Raw genomic sequence first — 20,071 nt, 5'->3', positions numbered from 1 at the left:
AATGGCAAGGCTCAAGTCAAGGTGCCCAAAGCCAAAGCAAAATGCTAGTTCAAATAAAAACACTGAATTGATTCTAACTTTAAATTTTCTATAACATCATTCATAGGTTAGTAACTGAAAAATGTTCTTTTTAAGAATAAATTCATTTTAATTCTTGAAGCAAATGTTCACCGTCGCAACTAAGTTTCCTAATCAAACTTTTAAACGAGTACAAAATCAAACAATTAAACATAAAAAAAATGGGCATATGTTATATGTATGAAGCGGTGACATAACCTCTATTTTCAATCTTTTGCTTCTTGCGGGGGATTTTACATAGTAGGTTAATATCGATCCTCCTATTTACACAAATTTGCTCTTAAATTGTTACATTGTTCCTGCTGCTTAAAATTTATCGAAGGCAGTTATTGGCCATTTGTCATATATATATTAACCGACAAATTATTGCATAAGAGGAATGTTGGTGTGTATAAGAGGAAACCTTATGAGAAGGTTTTAAGAATGTTCAGACACACTCCATAGAACATTTGAGACCAAGCCAACGAGCTTAAGCAAACAATTATGTCAATCTATCTAGCTGTGTACCTACCATCATTCTTTCCTCAAATACAACAAGATCACGCTTCAGCTTCATAATGAAATTACAGATACGTTAAAGAGCAATGCCATTTTCCACTCAAGGCACAACCTGAGCAGGTTAAACTCACCCTAAAGTTCGACCAAATAAAAATAATGACCCTAAACTAAGTTAAACTCACCCAAAAAGTTTTCGTATGCACATATGTTAAAACCCTTTTTGAACCAAATCGAGAGTACAACGCACTGAGTGAAATGAACTGCAAAGAGTTCCGGTTTAAATCTTGAAGTATTTGTAACCATACTCAGGGCTTGTCATCCCCTCTTCCCAATCACCCATGCGACGACCACCAAAAACAATTTGTTGGATTCCAAGATATCTGCTATTCAGAAAAAAGGTTCATCACAGTTGCTTTTATAAAACAGCTAACAAGACATCTTCAACTTAGTCACAACCAGTTTGGTGTTCAAACTTACTCTGAGCTCAAGACAGTTAGGCAGTTGAGAAGCACATCAATTGCAAAATAATCACATGTACCCAAGTCCACCCTGTAAGATATATGTATAAAGCTTAAATATGGTTTAATTAAATCACATATTGTACAGTTATATAATAATATAATTTTATCAAACACATTACATTTTATATGAAACTTTTTACTTCAATTTTTTTTACTTTATTCCTTCATCTCATCACAATGTATTATTCTTTCTCTTTCATCACAATGTTCTAACTTATTCGCCTACCTAAGCCTTAATGATTATTTTACCTACCCAATTTATTTCTTTTCATCCTTAGCAAATTACTTATTCCGTAAAACATTTTATAGCATATACTTGTTTTAAAAGGCTTATTATAGTTCAAAAATTTATATGCATCCATTTTTTTTAACCTTCGTTATAAAACAAGTTTTTATTTATTTTTTATTTCACTTTTAAAGAGCTGAGTTCTAGAGTTAATACCAAACACGACCCCAGTTGTCCTGGAACTCAACATCACTGATATCATGGAAAGATGATGGCATCACTTTGAAACCCTTTTCTGCATCATATAGTGGATCAAACTCCATTGATGAATTTGTCATCTGTCATCAATTCAAGATAATTCAGTTCTTGTTAGAATGTAAAGGTACAAGTAGGAAGCTAGAAATAGAAGACAATGCCATGACTCAGCTCCTGCAGGCATATCATGAACATATCATCTTGCACTATGCTAGAATTGACGATATTTCTAAACAACAATTGAAGGCCAACTAAAAATTTACAAAGGAGCAATTTAAGTTATTACTAGTTTCTAATATGCATTAAACCTACTTCATATAGAAGGCAATTTAGGCTACTTGGTTAGAGAAACAACATTAAAAATGTTCTTTTTTTCCTTTCTAAAAAGCTCCTATTTCAACAGTCTTCACAGGCTCAATATGTGTTGGCGATATCCCTTTCTGGGAAAAAAAAGTTATTAAACTTTGATGAAAAATGAATGGTTGGAAACAAAACTGAAAGACTCCAAGGAGAAACTGGAACAAATAGGGTGGTGATTGGTTGGCAAGGCCAAATTGGGAAACTATGGGAGACAACTAGGCAAAGGTGATGTTCTCATATGTGCTGAACAAGGTGCAATAACTACAGAAACTTCTGGCTGCACAAGGTGCTGTGTACTGCATAGCAAAGTTAAGGACACTGCTCAGAGTTTCTAGCTATGGACTTATTGGATGGAGGAGAATCTCCTGCTACAGCCACACACATCAGAGGAATTCAAGTCAACAGAAAATACTGAGCGTCTGATTTCATTATAACCTACATATCCTTAAATCTAACACGTGTGACTAAATTACTATGACACAGCAACAGAAAACTGAAGAAGTGAACATGGCCTAACCTGCAAATTTGATGAATTGAAGGCACCAAGGCGACCCATGACATACCATGATTGAATAACCTGCATTTTACATGAATATTACAGATAGATTTCATGAACAAATACAAGTATATAACTAAAAGCTAAAAGTCTAAACCAAACACTTACATTACCGATGAGATTAACATCCCTATCTGATGGTGGTCCAAACAATTCAAACCAGATAAACGAATCAATTGGATTGAAGCTGCAAGAGGGAACACAGAGTCAAATTGAAAATGGGTTTTGATAAATACACAGAAAGTGTGGAAATGCAAATATGGTATAATGATGTTTGTTTACTTTCTAAAGGTGACTTTGAAGCTGCAAGAGGGAATACAGAGTCAAATTGAAAATGGGTTTTGATAAATACAGAGAAAGTGTGGAAAAGGGATGTTTGTTTACTTTCTAAAGGTGACTTTGAAAGCAAGGACGGATCCTGTTTTTGACTTTTGAAAATCTCGGCCCTTCCTTCGAACCCTATCTTCAACCCGTTTCCTCATCAGTTCAGGGTTGCCAAGGCTATCTCCAAGAACGCCACGGAGTTCTTCATCGTCTCTGCAGGCATTCTCCAGGACTCTGAAGGAAAAACAGAGCATTAATTCATAAAGAGAAGAAGCATTGTTGATGGAGGAATGAAGAGAAGCAGGGTTACTTTGCCCAAGCAGGGTAGTTGTGAAGCCGCTCGTATTCCCGCTGCTGTTTCTCTTCTCGAACCTTGAGCAGTCTGCGACGTCGGGCGGTAGTTCCCGACCCTTTGATGTCTTCTCCGTTAGTGGCAGTGCGAGAGTTATCATCGGAAAGAGCAGAAACAGAGACAGAAACAGAGACGGGACGAGGAGGAGAAGGAAGAGGAAAACGAAGAGTGAGACTGGTCTTGGTCTTTGCAGCTGAGGAAGAGTAGCAACATTGCAATCCCATGGATTTGGCTTCCACCCATTGCCAACGCCAACAGCATCCACACGCCATCTCTCTCTTTATCCGCTTCTCAATTGCTTCTCATATCCTTTTTTAACGTATCAGACCACTACAATCTTTTTTTTACCAAATTACATTAATAATTACAAAACATTTTTAAGGTTACATACTAGGCTAATGTGTTTCTTAAATAACAAAAGTTGTATTTTTAACCATTAACAAATGAATACAGATGTTCAAATATGAGTATGATTGACTTTAATTTTATAATATTATACTTAAAAGTTGATTATATAATTTAAAGATATCTTTTTATTTTAGTTCTACAAAGTTGAGGTACGGATTCACAAAATTCCAAACTTTCAAACTTAAAAAAGGATGATAATTAATCATAGTAATATCATGTGAGCAAAACATATGTTTGTAAATTGTGGAATAAAATAAGTGTTCTAGTATTAACTTGTTTATGTATAAGCCTAAAAAATATAGAACAACTTTTTATTTGTGTAAAACAATGTAAAGAAAAAACATTATGGATGGCTTATGGGGACAACAAAACTCAACTCTACTTGTATTTCAGACACACAAATAAACATTAATCAATGAAGTTTACTGTTTTTAATACAAGACCCATCACTTCGTTTTTTATGGCTATGTTATAATGGCATTACCGTGTTCGTTCGTTGAGAAGCTTTCTTTATCAGAACCATTTTGTATCGCTAAATGAAATAATGAAAAAAAACAGGGTATCTATCAGAGCAAAACCAATCATACGTCAAAAAGCAAGAATACTGATTTATCTCCATGAAATCTCTTATAGAAATTAGAAGTACTCCGCAGCATTAACAGTGAATAACAAAACTCACTCCATCTAAAACTAGTAACTAAATCTTCCATTTTATGATATAATGGATAAACAGCACAAAAGTTTCACAAATAAAAAGCCAAAAACATAGGCTAGCCCTGCATCAGTTTGTGCCACGCAGGCGAATAACACATTCAGCTCATCACCATATCTTGAGTTGATTATTTCACTATGCAAATCTTGATAACAGAGGCAGCTCCAATACGATGCAGCGCAACAACAGCATCACCAGGCTGACAAAGCCCCTTTTCTGTTGCAGACTTGAGAGCAGCTTCCAGAATCACCTCTGTGGATTCAGCATCAGTAGCTTTAGCAGATCCCTCGCCCAAAATAGGAATCAAGCCCCTGTAGATTAAGCTGTGCCTTGCTGGGGTCTCATCACTGCAGGTCCAATCAAACGAGTCTGTGGTCAAAACTGGAACCACCACTGACAATATTGGAACCGCTGGCCTATACTTGGCAACCAATTTGGCTGTCGAGCCACCACGTGTCAGCACAACAATGAGTTTTGCTCTGGCCTTGTTAGCTGTGCGGACAGCAGAGGATGCAAGGCTTTCCAGTGGACTCATAGGCAAGGGGGTTGACCTTATCATCTCTTTGAAGATAGCACCATAGTCAAGGGATGATTCTGCTTCAATGCAAATACGAGACATGATTTTCACAGCAAGTTCAGGGTAAGCCCCGGCAGCACTTTCACCACTAAGCATGACACAATCTGTTCCATCAAGAACTGCATTGGCTACATCAGTTGCTTCAGCTCGGGTTGGCCTGGGGGACTTGATCATTGATTCAAGCATTTGGGTGGCAGTGACCACAGGCTTCCCAACAAGATTACACTTGTATATCATCATTTTCTGTGCCAGAAAAATCTTTTCAACTGGGATCTCCATTCCAAGATCACCACGGGCCACCATGAATGCATCAGTCTCCCGCAGGATTTCATCAAAATTCAGGACTCCCTCCTGATTCTCGACCTTGAAATATCAGAAAATCATTAAAATATAAATCAGGTTTTCTGAATTGAAAGAGAATAACTGGTAAAAGAAATCCTTCAGCACATGTAAAAAGAAGAAGATAAATACAACATATAAAACACAAACAAGCATGCAACTTGTGTTAAAGAGAAGAATATGGAATAAATTCAACTTGATGCATAGAAGATATATATATCAAGCTAGTCTGCTTCACAAAGACATAAAATTCTCTTCCTTTATCCTTGTTATGGATACTATTGGGTGGTACGGAATGGAGGCTAAAAGCATGGTTTCCCCCACTTATCATTCTTAGTTATGGAACACTTGACCAATATAAATTACACTTTCACAATAAACAGCAAATACTTCCTGTCTTCAATGTGCAACTAGTGTGTGATGAGAAAAAAAAACAGCCCTTTCCACAGCAATTGAGAGACCACAAACGAAAAATAGATCACAACTAATAATAAAACCTCTAGTTTAATGTGAAAGATGCACGAGGTTTTTTATTATGGAAGTTGCATAAGAATGCAACAAAAAATACCTTTGACATCAACTGAATATTCTTTGCATGTGGACCCAGAACCTTTCGGACATTAACAAGATCTGAGCCTTTCCGAACAAATGAAAGCGCAATCATGTCAATCTTGTTGGGTACACCCCATTCAAGAATATCTTCCTTATCCTTCTCAGTAAGTGTGGGAAGATCCACCACAACACCAGGAAGATTAACATTTTTTCTCTCACCCAAAGTGGCAGTGTTTTCACAACGACATCTAACAGTACCAGCATCAGGATCACAAGACAGGACAGTGAGAGTGATTGTCCCATCAGAGCATAGTATGGTATTTCCAGGCTTCAAGTGGTCAGGCAGTTTTTTGTAACTCATCGATATCATCTCCGGGTCCCCCTTAATATCATAATCAGTAGTTATGGTGATTTCTTGTCCTTCTTTAAGTTGAATAGGTTTTCCATCTTGCAGAAAACCAGTCCGAATCTCAGGTCCCTGCAGAAATACAGCATATAGCAGATGTACACGGAATGTCAAGAAAACCATAACCATAAGAGAAACAGAGGTTTACAATGACAAGAACAAGATATCCTCCTCAACAAGATATTTACAGGAAAAAAAACAAAGCTGTACAACTACTGCATTAAAATGTAAAACTAAAAGCATAAACTGGTCATGAGAAGTATGATAAATTTAAGCATTCAATACCAACCAGATACAATATACTTGTTAGAAAATCCATTCAAGAAGGCCAAAAGCAATTCGAACTTGTGTCTACAAGCTAATAGCTGCATGATCCTATATATGGAAACAACAAGCTTAACACTTACCACCATTCCATCACCAAAATCATTCATCACTTAAAAAGAAATTAGAGCAGGCATAGAAAGACATGCGAGAATAATGTCTGCATGAATTGTAAGAAGTGTTAACTTTATGCATAACTAATTTTATTACTTAAGTAGCGTTGGGCGAGCATTAACAAACTAGGATATGAATGATTTTGAACACTTTGGATAAATCTGAAATGGAAGTGAAGCGATCTGAGGTAGAAAAAACTTCTTATCTAAAAAGCATATTTGTAGTGAAAAACAGAACACGTTACACAATTCTCAACCCAAACCAAAAGATATAATCTTTCGCCTTGAACCTCTCAGCACTGAAAAACATTCATATCAACCAAATTTCTAAAGCAATTTAAAGCAAAAAAAATTATTTGAAACATCCAAATATCATTTTAATTGTTTAGAAGAATAACATTTCTTCGTTCCATCTTGATTCTAGAATCCCCCACCAAATTTCCATGGAAGCTATGAAAAGGTTGTGCTTCAAAATGACCCAGATGCAGGATAAATGCACTTGTTGAGTAGTGAATGAAGAAAGGAAGTGTAGAGTAAAAAGTAAAGTTGAGGTGACCTTAGTGTCGAGCATGACAGCACAGAGTATTCCAGTGTTGTGCATAGCAATCTTGAGATTGTTGAGGGTTTCCTGATGATAGTCGTGGGTGCCATGGGAGAAGTTGAAACGAGCAACGTTCATCCCTGCCCTCAGAAGCTTCTCTGTCATTTCCACGGAACGGGAAGCAGGACCCAAAGTACACACTATTTTGGTCTTGGGAATACGGCCATCATTGGGCAGCTCCTTCAAGATCCCTTCAATGTCTATGTTCGCCATTCTAACTCAAGCTCTTCCCCTTCCTCTGCTGCTACTCCTCTCTCTGCACACACAGATCAATGAATATGTCACATGAAACTGAGATAAACAAAAGCAACAAGCAGAGACACACTGTTTGGCGGCATATCGGAGAAAAGGAAGACACAAACAAACCTTGGATTGGGACAAGACCAGCCTCGGTCGGAATCGAAAGGGTTAGGTTGAGAGGGTCTCAATCTGCGTCTCACTCACACGCTACTATTTATTTATTTATTTTAACACAGAACAGTAACCGATATTTGATGTCTTCAAAGCAGCACGAAACACGCGTTATGAGATTTTTGTGTTTGGTTTAGTCTATAAGTCGCCACGAGTCCCACCACTTTCCTCCCCTCCCACAGAATTACATAAACAGAAGCACTTTTGCGCATTTCCACAACTCAATTCTTTTCCATTTAAAAAATTATATAAATAGTTTGAGTTGAACTATGAGGCTAACATAAATGGTGTGTATGTATTAGATCCATGTATCGAAGATACTTGTATGATATATATCCTGAAATGTTAAATTAAAAACATATTTGTTGGATTTTTTTATAATTTTAACACGATTATAACATAATTTTAAAAAGATAAATATATTAATTTTTTAAAAACTCAAATTTATTGTATAATTTTTTTATAATGATTATAAAAAATAGGAACAAATCATTTTGAACAAACTACGAGAAATATATTTTTGTTAAAAAAAAACTAAACATACTCGTACACATAATTTTTTATTATCAATTTATATAACACATAATTATATAATATATATATTCGTGTTTCCGTTTCCTATATTTTAGAAATTATACGTATCTCCATGTTTGTGTCCATATCGTATCAGTGTTCGTGTCAGTGTCTGTATTACATAGGTTGAGAGATGATTTTCAGTTTAAACATACTAAGTTGTATCATGTTGGTACGCTAAGTTAATATGACTTAAATTTGAGTTTTCAGAAAATTAGTGTACTTCTTTCTCTTAAAATTGTGTCAGAATCGTGCTAAAATTGTAAAAAATTTAACAAAATATTTTTTGAATTAGACACTTCCTACAACGTACAAATGTCGGTGTCCGATACGTACCTTTTAAAAGGCGTGTTCGAGCCTCATAGAATATAATAAGCTGTACCATATTGATGTGTTGATATGACTTCAGTTCAAATACACTAAAATTGTATCAAGTTGATATAACTTTTTTATAATAAAATCGTATCATGATAACATAATTTGTCAATTTTAATAATTTTTAAAATTTTTATTTATTAATAAATAAAATTGTAACTCTTTAGTAAAAGAACCTAAATTCTTTCTATTTATTGTAAATACCATAATTATTAAAGTGCTTATACTCTCCTTTTCTTGTTCACAATTATGCAAACACAAATAAGACATAGTATTAGCGTTTGGAACGTGGTTTTTCTTTCAAATCCGAAGCCCAACAACAACAACAGTGTGGGTTGGGCCCACTGATTTGGACTGTGAATATTAGACGGCCACGTCTTCTTCTGTGTGCGCCCTACGGTTTTGCGGGTGAGAGTGAGTTTCAAGAATGGTATTGTAGAATAATCACTTTCTCTTACTTTGGTCAAAATCAACAATCACTTTTTTTCTATATTCTTTTTCAACACTTTCCTTTTCTTCCATTACCATGTTTCCAATCAGATACTCAATACTTATATTTTCTTGGGCAAAAAGGAAGCTCCACTTTAGCATAACCACATAAAATTTGAGAATTGTTTTCACAATTTTTAATAATTTTTTTTTTTTGCTTTTTTCTATAAAAATATAAAATCCACGATTATGTATTGGTACCTTATATATAAAAATATAACTAATTATGTATCTAACACAATTCATATCAATTTTTTATTAATATTTTTTATTTATTTATTAGAATTAAATAAATAAATAATATAATATTATTAAAAAAAAGAATCACATCAATCATGTTTATATATTTGACTTTTTTAACATTAAAAATTATAAACACTATAATTCAAAATCAATAAAGGCATTTACAATAAATACTATGATAAAAGCTTTTTTTTTTTGAATAAAAATAACAAATGAGAATTTTCCCTCTCTAGAGAATTATTGTTTAGAGTAGGGTGGCGCGAACCGTGCCCCTGCACCTGCGCGGTTCGTGAAAAAAATCGGGGCGGTTGGTTATTTCAACCGGTTGACTTGTTTATATCCGTTTTGCGTAATTTGCAGTCCGCGTAGGTTAAGTGTAGAATGATATGGGTTGGTCTGCATAATCTGCATAATTTTAAAATGTATAATTTTTTTCTACACCCCTATATTTTTTTCCTGTAGTCTCATATTTCACATTTTGAAATTTTTAATATCATCTTATTATGAATGTTTCATGAAAATAATATTATGAGACTATTTACCTAATGCATCTAAATATAAAAAAAAAATCAAAATTTATATATTCTTTTTAATAAATATTTCTTATGCGAGTTGACCCGCAGACCTGCGGAACAACTCTTATGTGGGACGGATTAGAAAAATCAAATTGCAAATTTTATGACGAGGCCGCATTGTCAAAGTTTAGAGTTATTTTATTACAAAAAGAACATGAATAAGTGATGTCAGATAGTTTCGAATCTGAATAAATATGCCTTTAAATCATAAAAATTAAAAATATATTTAATTGTGTAATTAAATTGAGTTTAAATTATAAAAAATAAAAAAGAGTATGAATATTAATACACTATAATTAAAACAAAATGTATAATAAATATTAAATTAAATAGAATATAAGACCATAAAACACTTTTAGAATAAATAAGATATGGTGAAAAGGTTTACAAGGCGCAATTGAAAAAGATTATAAAACTCAATTTTAATTACAAATTTATCATCAAAATTCCTTATATTCAATTGAAGGATTTAGTCTTTGTCCTTATTGTTAATTTAGAAGGAAAGAATCATTTTCATTTTTTTTTCAAAAGAAAAATGATTATTTTATATTGAATTTAGTTGTTTCTATATTGAAAAATAAACAATATAGAATACTATATGCACAATACATCATATTAAATAAAATACATCATTTATCTTTTTGAAAAAACAAAATGAGGTATTATTTAAATTCAATTTAAATTATAAAAGAAGAGAATAAAGGGAATTAGGTTTAGGTTTAGGGTTTGGTGTTTGTGATGGCGAAGTTCAATGTGGTGCAGAAGCGAAGGAGAGCTCTGGTAGCTGAGAAGAAGAGACACCTTCACGGAGACCCTTACACCGCCAAGCTCAAGATCAGGGAGCAACCCGTTTCTCTATCAGGAAAACGAAAGCGCAAGCTCTTCAAAAAATGGCGCCGGGTACTCCACACGCTTTCTCTTTCTATCCTTCACACTCTCAATTCTCACAATTTGCTTTTTCACTCTTCAGGAGCAAAAGGACGCCATTCAGAATGGTTTGATAAGCATGGAAGATGTTCAAATGGCAGTTGCTGAAGGTACCTGCCACTCATTTAATGGAATGATAAACTTTTGTATCATAGCTGTTTTGTGCTAATACCAGAAAATATGTTAATATTGTTTGATTTTGCGAGCAGGGGATACCAAAGATACCCCTAAACCCTCAGTAATGGTTCGCTTGAAGAAGACTGTGAAAGTTAAAGTGCCGAAGAAGAAACACAAAGGTAAGGTCTATCATGCTTATAATTATAATTTTTTTTGTTCTATCTTGCACTAGATTCTGTGTATGTATGGGTTCAAAAGTATGTAACTCTTTTTTTTTTCTTCTAAAAATTGGGATACATTTGCACAAAGGTATATTAAATTATATACAATAAAGCATTCGGACTTTCTATAACCAATTTTTCACAAATATGTAATGCTAGTAAAAGATACCTAAACTCTACAGCATGCATACTATCGGTGTCTATTCGATTTGATCATCATTTATTTCTTCGTAGGCTAACTTATTACTGTAGTTATACGAGCTGTAATATGTGGAATGCATGTGCTATACAGTATACTTTCACGGACTAGTTAAAGTTCAATAATTAATTTGGGACACTTGTATTGATTTTTTATTGAATGCAGTTTTTTTTTTAAATCATTAGCAATCCCCTTTGTAGTGTGTCTGTTTGAGCATATGTTGATTTTGATAAAGGCTACAGTCTATACGGGCTTTTTTGGGTCGAACTAGCTTCTCCATGTGTGCATTCACTTTTTTTTGTCAAATTGTAGTTCTCAGGGAATTTTAAAATAGGGTTTATGGTTTATAAAATAGGAATGTAGCTTAAGATATTAGAGCCTGTTTGTATGATTAATGACTTATAGGAGAGAAAAATAAGAAAAAAATGAAATTAGCTTCTCCATAGGCTAAAATTAGTTTATGCATGACCTATTTTGTTGAAACTTTTTCATATAGCTTCTCTAAATTTTTATATTTAACTTGTGCATAAGCTAATCTTAACTTGTGGAATAGCTAATTTCTTTTTTTTTCTCTCCTAAAAGTCTTATGGTGAAGCTCACCCAAACAAACCCATAATAGCATACGTGAATAATGTGTTAAAATTATGTCCAGTTCAGGTATTACATGTTAACACCCTGTTTGGTTGAGAGGATGGGGAGCATGAAATTAATGTAGTATGTTTGGTTGGAGAAAAGAGCCAAAACTATTAAATCTTTTCCACTGTCTACCAAGTCTATTAATATAATTTAGTTATGTATATACGACTAATCAACAAGATTTAATTTATATTCAAAGAAAGAAATTTAAACTTGGGCTGCATGGATGAAAATGAATGAAATAATGGCTCCATATTTCAATTTATTTGCATTACAAGAGAACTTAGAATGACATTACAAGAAGTCCCATATAAAGTAGGATAATATTGGACTAGTCTACCATCAGTCAGTGTTCAATAGAGTGGAAATTGTTTTGGAAGTCAATCCTTAAAAGGGCGATAATATTCTTACATCAGTAGAATAATATTGGGTTGAATACTCTTCTTGTGTTTAAGTCCTAACAAACATACTTATCCACCTTTACAAACTTATATTAAGTGTTTAATGTATTTCCTCTGGTGTTTGAGTTGATCCTAGATTAAGTCAAGAATTGAGACATGTTTTCTCTGCCTCTGCCTTTATTCAAGTGGGGATTATAAGCATGAAACAGTGATGATGATTGATGGGTTAGCTACGAGGATATTAGAGGGGAGGGGCCATCTGCTACAGTCCAATAGCGATTTGCTGTATTTAGGATGGATTGAAGTTATGAACCATCTAACTCGTCGAAACACATAACCTAGTTTCACCTGATCTTGTCCAAAATTGAAATATATATATATATATATATATATTGAAGTAATGAATAGGGTTGTATTGGATCTGTATTTGTACACATATTGCATATGGCTTGCCTGATGTTATTCACAATACCAGTGATGCGATGGTTGCTTCATAATAAAAGGATGAAATCATTTAATTGCACAGGAACTGGTTTTAGCTATAACTTCGGTAATTATGTGTTTTAACTTTGATATTTGTGGTGACATTGTACAGGGAAGAACAAAGGAAAGTCTGATGTTCCTGCTGCTGATACTTCGGCTGATGCAATGGTGGAGTAAATATGAAGCTTTAATATTCTACATACTTGGTAGGGTGGAGGATAGAATAGACCAATGTGTGATGGTATAATTTGTGGCCCTTGAGTGATTGATATGCTCTTCCTTTACTTTCTTTTGTTTAATGACCTTTAACGATTAATGGAAATCGGATTGGAAATATGGAAAAGGAAAACGCTTCTACCCCTGATACCCCTTTACATCATGACGTGCAAGGAAATCTAAAATCAAGTTTGATGTATATGGTTCTTTGACGTTCACAGTATTACGCAGTTTATGCGCTTATCAATAGAATTCACAAATACTTGGTATTTTAAAACTCTTTACTACAAAATGGATTTTGTTTTTGTCAAATCAATCGAGTTTTCTGTTGTGACGGGTAGTTTGCAGTGAGTGGGAGGACCATATTTTTTTCTTCTAATTAATAATTTTAATAAAATGATTCTAAAATAAATTGCTTCCCAAAAGACATTCTCTAGCTTATTGGCTGTTTAGATTTACACTGATATAATAATAAGTATGTCTGGTTTCATGCTGGGGAGTTGATTTTTTAATTCGGAATTGTGATTGAGTTAAAACAGTAGATAAAATTTGTTATAGATAACTACTAATTCCAGCTTGAAACATTAATAGAAGGTAATTTCAGTTTAAAAACATTTTGAATTAAAAATGATTTATTTTTCAAAGAGCTTATATGTAATGATATGATATGATGAGAGGGATAGAGAGAAGATGTAATTTTACATTCGTATCCGGATATGTGTTGTATCAGTGTATGTATTAGTGTTTGTATTACATAAGTTAAAACAGAAGATGACATTTTTTTTAGTTAACGCATAAAGTGGATGTAGATTGATGATGTGAGGCATTAGATAGTAGTTTGGTTTGAAGAAAATGAGAGTGGTAATTGGAAGGTAAGAGGCATGGCATGATGGCGTTTGCACTTGTTCTGCAATATCTAATAATACAGAGCCATTAATGGCAGAAATGGGTGAGAAATGAGGAAGCTGCATCAGCTTTAGCAGCAGCAGCAGTAACAGGTAGAAATTGAGGAGGGAGCATTTGTGGTTGTTACAGAGTGTGGCGTAATTTAAATGGTTATTGAATGTTTTGGTGGCATTCTTAAATCGTAGATTGCAATGCAGTTTAGTTTTCAAGTGGTGGAAAAGGAAAAGTGTAAAGTATTGTGGTTGGCGATGTGGGACCTCAAGTAAGATATTGTGGTTGAAACTTATTATTCATCTGAACTGTCTGGCTGAACAAGTTTATTTTCTATTTTATTTTAACCAAATTTGTGAAATTAAGCGCACCCGTTGTTTTGCTCCGTAAAAGAATGAAGAGTATTGGTGGAGATGGAGAAAAGAATGAACGATGAACGTAACCGTGAATTTCTCTCTCTCTCTCTCTCTCCAAAAATTGGGAGACATGATCCAACGGTCACCATTCCCTCTGATGCTTGTTATATTCATTTCAATGGATTTTTCTTCATTTTGTGTCTCACTCTGATAATCGCTCTTTCTTCCTCTCTTCTCCCCTCTTCTCTCCTCTCTCTCGCATTCGCATTTCCCAAGGTAAATCACATTCTTCATTCTCTTTCTCTTTCTGTTTTCGATCACATTCTAGATCTCCCAATTTTCTTCTTCTTGATTTTTCCAGCAGAGCAGACATTAGAAGAAGATGGCAGACGCTGAGGATATTCAACCCCTTGTTTGTGATAATGGAACGGGAATGGTCAAGGTACACCATGCGTCTCTGTTCGCATTCTTTGGCGTTAACGTTTTCCCTTTCTTCCAATTCCTGTCTATCTTTTTCAGGCGGGCTTTGCCGGAGATGATGCCCCACGCGCCGTCTTCCCCAGCATTGTTGGCCGTCCTCGCCACACCGGCGTGATGGTTGGGATGGGCCAGAAGGATGCATATGTTGGCGACGAGGCTCAGTCCAAGCGTGGTATTCTCACTCTCAAGTACCCCATTGAGCACGGTATCGTCAGCAATTGGGATGATATGGAAAAGATTTGGCATCATACCTTCTACAATGAGCTTCGTGTCGCCCCGGAGGAGCACCCCGTTCTCTTGACAGAGGCTCCTCTTAACCCTAAGGCTAACCGTGAGAAGATGACCCAAATCATGTTTGAGACTTTCAATGCCCCTGCTATGTATGTAGCCATTCAGGCTGTTCTTTCACTCTATGCCAGTGGCCGTACAACTGGTAACATTTTTTCAAATCGTTTCGTTTTCTTAGGATTGTAATATGATGATGATGGTGATGGTGTTGATGATGATCCATTTTGCTTCCTTTTGCAGGTATTGTGTTGGATTCTGGGGATGGTGTGAGCCACACAGTCCCTATCTACGAGGGCTATGCCCTCCCACATGCCATCCTTCGTCTTGATTTGGCTGGTCGTGATCTAACTGATTTCTTGATGAAGATTCTGACAGAACGTGGATATTCTTTTACCACCTCAGCAGAGCGTGAAATTGTGAGGGATATGAAGGAAAAGCTGGCTTACATAGCCCTGGACTATGAGCAAGAGCTTGAGACGGCCAAAACCAGCTCTGCAGTGGAGAAGAGCTATGAGTTGCCGGATGGGCAGGTTATCACCATTGGAGCTGAGCGTTTCAGGTGTCCAGAGGTGTTGTACCAGCCATCCATGGTGGGAATGGAAGCAGCGGGCATTCACGAAACAACATACAACTCCATAATGAAATGTGATGTTGACATCAGGAAAGATCTGTACGGTAACATTGTACTTTCAGGCGGCACCACCATGTTCCCTGGCATCGCTGATAGAATGAGCAAGGAAATTTCTGCTTTGGCCCCCAGCAGCATGAAGATCAAGGTGGTTGCTCCTCCTGAGAGAAAGTACAGTGTCTGGATCGGAGGTTCTATCTTGGCATCCCTCAGCACCTTCCAGCAGGTCTCTTCTCTATTGATTAATATAATATAATCATTGAATTTTGCTGTTTGTGTTCTTGCTTGCTTGCTAATCAGACCCAACAAACTGTGTTTTTTGATTGCAGATGTGGATTGCAAAGGCAGAGTACGATGAGTCTGGACCATCAATTGTGCATAGAAAGTGCTTCTAAATTGTTTGATCAATTGGGTTATTGAAGGAAAAGATGGCTGTTTTGTTCCTCCGGAAGAACTGCTACTTGCTTGTAACCCTTTCATTATATTCTAACTTTTTGTATCCGTTTACGTTTTTCTCTGGAGTGATTTGGAGAAGACGAGGATTTTATTTTTGTCAAAAATGGTGCATGCAATTTTCAGTATTATTATAAATTTTTAATTTTACTTATGCTTCTTCTTGATTTTATATGCAAAATTATGAACCTGATCCAATGCATTACATATTTCTATAGCCGAGAGGGTACCTTTAATGTAAATTGCTACTGTTGTTGAGAAATGATTGGAAAATTCTGGTGTTCTTCCCTGCCGATTGACAGGAAAATTCAGAAGTCATTTTTTTCTTACCACTTCTCTACACAATGGACATAACCACAACTTCTCTAATCCAACACCCTCTCCACCCTTCTGTTCCTATAACTAACAAACTGGTATTTCACTTTAGATTAGATTGGTTATGTCACATAACTTTGTAATTGATGTTCAATTTTTAAAACTTTTGCTTCAACGAGTACTTTTATCATTTTTATTTACTAAAAACTTTTATTTCCATCATATATGTCCAATATTTACCTTAAAACATGTTGATCATGATAAATGACAACTAGATAAAAATTAGGGACCTGATTACAATTTTTAAAAATTGTAGAAGATCAAGATTCAAATTACAATTTTATGTCTTGTTACTTGATGAACTCTACAAGTCAAATAAGAACCAATGGAGTAATTATTTGATTTTAATAATTTGAATAAGAAATTATTCAATTAACTACTCTATAAATGAGTATACATTGAAGTTCAATACATTTTATTGGATATAATGTATTTTTTTTAAAATACACATCTCTTAACTTAGTCAATTTTTTTTAATTTAATTTTCATATTAGCTGGGTTAAAAATGGAATTGGATATTTTAAATACACATGTAATAATAATTAATACGAAAAATTAAAGATAAAAAAATCTTCCGTAAGTTTTGTGTTACTACCTCAAGTCATTGTCACAATTTTTTTTTTTTTTTTATAATTTAAAATTATCAATAAAAAACTGAAAGGAATAGTATAGAAGTGATGGACTTCACATTCAAAAGCCAATTAATATTTCAATGAAAATCTAGCATAAAGATCTTGAATTTTTTAAGAGAATCAAACTTTATCTCCCAAGAATAATACAAATCTCTAATCTCTCTTTTTATATAGATGATTAACAACAACAAAAAGACAAACTACATATTGAAAACCAATAGTATCATTTAAGACTAATGGGCTAAAGTTGAAAGAAGATGCCCAAGTAAGTATTCTAACACAAGATTAGAATCCTTCATGATAAACACAACGAAATAAGAGTTTCCAAAACTCGTTTTTGAATCACAGTAAAGTTTAATTTCAACCAATGAATTAAAGTTGTTTGACATAATGAAAGTGTAGAGGTAAGCATAATCTGATTTAATCTATACAAAAAAATCATAAAATAATATGTATGAAGTCAGCGAACTTCATTACTGTTAAAATCCCACTGCAGATGAGCGATAACAAAGTGTGTTCCAGATCATTTTATGGCTTTGTTTGGATGAGAATGAGAAAGAAAAAAAAAATGAGGTTATTTGGATGTTGAAAATGAGTTAAAATTAATAGAACAATATCCTAAACTAACCTACATTAATCCTACATACTTTTTAAGCCAAATAGATAACCATGACTTGGTATTAACCATCCAACAAAGATGGAGTTGTCAAAATCTATATTTCCATCCCACAACCATTTTTATTAATTTTTTATTTAAAGATGTAATTTATATTTTAATAAAACAACTTAATTTAATATTTTATTATTATTTATAGTTTTTAAAGGGTTGTCAAAATAGTTTTTTTTTTCCCATTTAGGAGGATATAAATAAGGCAATAGTTTAATTTTTGATGAGAAAATAATAAAATCAACTAAACTAATTATTATAGATGGATATATGGTAAATCTTTAGACACTTTTAGTAATTATTTAGAATGATAGTAATTATATTTTTATTAATTATTAGTCATTAATTATTAACAATGTAAATTGTTTTTAGGTGGAGAACATATAGAAATATCATATATATATATATATATATATATATATATATATATATATATATATATATATATATATATATATATATATAAGACACTGTTGAGAGAAGGAGAGAGCGAGAGTGTGAGTGAAGGTGAAGATGGAGAGCGAGGGTGGGAAGCAAAGGCATGGTGATGGTGGTGGTGGTGAGGGGAAGCGGAAGAAGAACCAAACATTGTCGGAGAAAACAAAGGAAACTCTGTCAAAAATCAAACGACATTCTCGCCCACGCGCCGGAAATGAACAGACTCTCTGCACCATCCACGACAACACATCGCCTGGCTACCAGTGGCTGCTTCCTGGTTGGGTGGCGGAAGAACGCCACATGTTGTCTGGCAGGGTGTACAGGGTATTCTTCTTCTTCTTTTCATGTATTTTTGTACGAATGCCTGGACGTATATACGAGGAATGATACATGACCTGCTCAGTAGAAACTATGATATATAAAAATTGTATTTTTCTCATTTTATTAAAAAATTGAAATTTTAGATAAAAAAAGATGGTTCTGTACTGTAACAAACAGGATTCTCAATATATATTTTTCCGTATATATATGCATCTGGTACCACGATGTTGGAGAAAGTTAGTCTGCAATGTCTTCTTTATTTTTGTGAATATGTTTCTTTGATTTGTTTCAACTGATTGTATACGTTATATCTCTACTTGCCGGAGAATCTTATAGTGAATCTATCTTTTTTGATACACATAATATAATTCATAATTTTTTTATCAATAAAAATAATAAATAAATAAATAAAAAGGTATTTCATACCCAAATCCATCTACAAATAGTAATCTATACACATATGAAACATAAAAATGTCCATCTAAAATAATCATACACCTTCAAACTTCTTCTTTACATTTACCCGTATGCAACAAATATGTAAGTCACTCTAGATTAGATTTCCGTGACTGATAAAAAAAAAGACTTAGTATGGAAAAAGAAGATCTTGTACTTCAAATTAAAACATTAAACATCTGTATCCATATTTACTACTTGTAACTGGCAAAGATCCTGAGTTGGAGTGTGATTTTTAAAAAAAATCTCTTTGCTTTTACCGTGCAAGCCTCCATCAGCTCACAAAACACCTTCATCCTTGCACTGAAATAAGTCAATGAGTAGTTCTTCATAGTTTGATGTGTTATTGTTATATTGTGGTGCTTTATTTTCATTTGTGATTCTCACAAATTCTTGTAAGTCTGATAGTTAGTTTGATCTATTAATTTTGGAATGAATATGCAGAACTACTACGACAGGGAAGGGCATCAATACAGAAGCCAGAGCGAGGTTGTAGCTCTGTGGGAGAAATTCGGAGTGGTTGTCATTGATGACTAATCATATCTATAACTACACACCAAGGTATATGTATATACATATATATATTCATGCATATAACATTTTCTAATGTATTCTCAATTTACTCTTCTTTCTTGTTTTCTGCAGGACGACCTTTTGTACATTCAACTCTTGTCAGATTAAAGCTCAAACAACATACACATGCTATGTTATGGAATATGGTGTTAGGAACTATGTTCAAAGGAAATCAAATAACTTGTTGTTAATGTTATGTTTGGTTTAGCTATGAGGTACATTTTAGTATTAATCACAAGGATTGCTTCATTCTGGTTACATTTGATCAATATATTATTCTTTATGTTCAAAATTCAATACTTGGAGCGTGAAAAACGGAAATTATGCAGAAAAATATTTTCATAAAGTAAGCATATGCGCTCTCTGTCATTAGTTGATTATTATGTAATTATGCAGTGCATACACAGTGACTGTAAAGTCAAAAGCTACACCAATTAAC

The 20,071-nt window shown here is 34.0% G+C and overlaps 5 protein-coding genes across 7 annotated transcripts; 3 read left to right on the top strand and 2 right to left on the bottom strand.

Annotated features, from left to right (window-relative positions):
- Positions 1 to 449: 449 nt before the first annotated feature.
- Positions 450 to 3,510, bottom strand: LOC137836634 (uncharacterized). The gene is made up of 7 exons (XM_068645304.1): positions 3,129 to 3,510; positions 2,879 to 3,052; positions 2,603 to 2,681; positions 2,456 to 2,515; positions 1,540 to 1,661; positions 1,054 to 1,125; positions 450 to 956 (listed from the first exon to the last, which is right to left on the bottom strand). The coding sequence occupies exons 1-7, from the start codon at positions 3,440 to 3,442 to the stop codon at positions 854 to 856; spliced, it is 924 nt and encodes a 307-aa protein (XP_068501405.1). The 5' UTR covers positions 3,443 to 3,510; the 3' UTR covers positions 450 to 853.
- Positions 3,511 to 4,162: 652 nt separating this feature from the next.
- Positions 4,163 to 7,851, bottom strand: LOC137836632 (pyruvate kinase, cytosolic isozyme). The gene is made up of 4 exons (XM_068645297.1): positions 7,569 to 7,851; positions 7,158 to 7,458; positions 5,775 to 6,236; positions 4,163 to 5,230 (listed from the first exon to the last, which is right to left on the bottom strand). The coding sequence occupies exons 2-4, from the start codon at positions 7,413 to 7,415 to the stop codon at positions 4,418 to 4,420; spliced, it is 1,533 nt and encodes a 510-aa protein (XP_068501398.1). The 5' UTR covers positions 7,416 to 7,458; positions 7,569 to 7,851; the 3' UTR covers positions 4,163 to 4,417.
- Positions 7,852 to 10,548: 2,697 nt separating this feature from the next.
- LOC137836631 (uncharacterized) lies at positions 10,549 to 13,201 on the top strand. Its single transcript, XM_068645296.1, has 4 exons — positions 10,549 to 10,768; positions 10,839 to 10,905; positions 11,005 to 11,091; positions 12,965 to 13,201. Exons 1-4 carry the CDS (start codon positions 10,607 to 10,609, stop codon positions 13,027 to 13,029), a joined length of 381 nt encoding a protein of 126 aa, XP_068501397.1. The 5' UTR covers positions 10,549 to 10,606; the 3' UTR covers positions 13,030 to 13,201.
- Positions 13,202 to 14,287: 1,086 nt separating this feature from the next.
- LOC137836630 (actin-1-like) lies at positions 14,288 to 16,324 on the top strand. 3 transcript variants are annotated; one of them, XM_068645293.1, is made up of 5 exons: positions 14,288 to 14,597; positions 14,683 to 14,763; positions 14,841 to 15,234; positions 15,330 to 15,943; positions 16,047 to 16,324. In XM_068645293.1, the coding sequence occupies exons 2-5, from the start codon at positions 14,704 to 14,706 to the stop codon at positions 16,110 to 16,112; spliced, it is 1,134 nt and encodes a 377-aa protein (XP_068501394.1). In that variant the 5' UTR covers positions 14,288 to 14,597; positions 14,683 to 14,703; the 3' UTR covers positions 16,113 to 16,324. The 3 variants fall into 3 exon arrangements, with proteins under 3 accessions (XP_068501394.1, XP_068501395.1, XP_068501396.1); XM_068645294.1 differs by having other exon boundaries at positions 14,333 to 14,597; positions 14,686 to 14,763; XM_068645295.1 differs by having other exon boundaries at positions 14,347 to 14,462; positions 14,686 to 14,763.
- A 1,995-nt stretch (positions 16,325 to 18,319) lies between these two features.
- On the top strand, positions 18,320 to 19,929 carry LOC137836629 (uncharacterized). The gene is made up of 3 exons (XM_068645292.1): positions 18,320 to 18,606; positions 19,504 to 19,620; positions 19,705 to 19,929. The coding sequence occupies exons 1-2, from the start codon at positions 18,358 to 18,360 to the stop codon at positions 19,594 to 19,596; spliced, it is 342 nt and encodes a 113-aa protein (XP_068501393.1). The 5' UTR covers positions 18,320 to 18,357; the 3' UTR covers positions 19,597 to 19,620; positions 19,705 to 19,929.
- Positions 19,930 to 20,071: the final 142 nt, after the last annotated feature.

This window comes from Phaseolus vulgaris, chromosome 4, assembly GCF_000499845.2.
Source record: "Phaseolus vulgaris cultivar G19833 chromosome 4, P. vulgaris v2.0, whole genome shotgun sequence".
In the NCBI taxonomy this organism is placed as follows: Eukaryota; Viridiplantae; Streptophyta; class Magnoliopsida; order Fabales; family Fabaceae; genus Phaseolus; species Phaseolus vulgaris.
The sequence above is the reverse complement of the archived record's forward strand: the minus strand, read 5'-3'. Positions and strand labels throughout refer to the sequence as shown.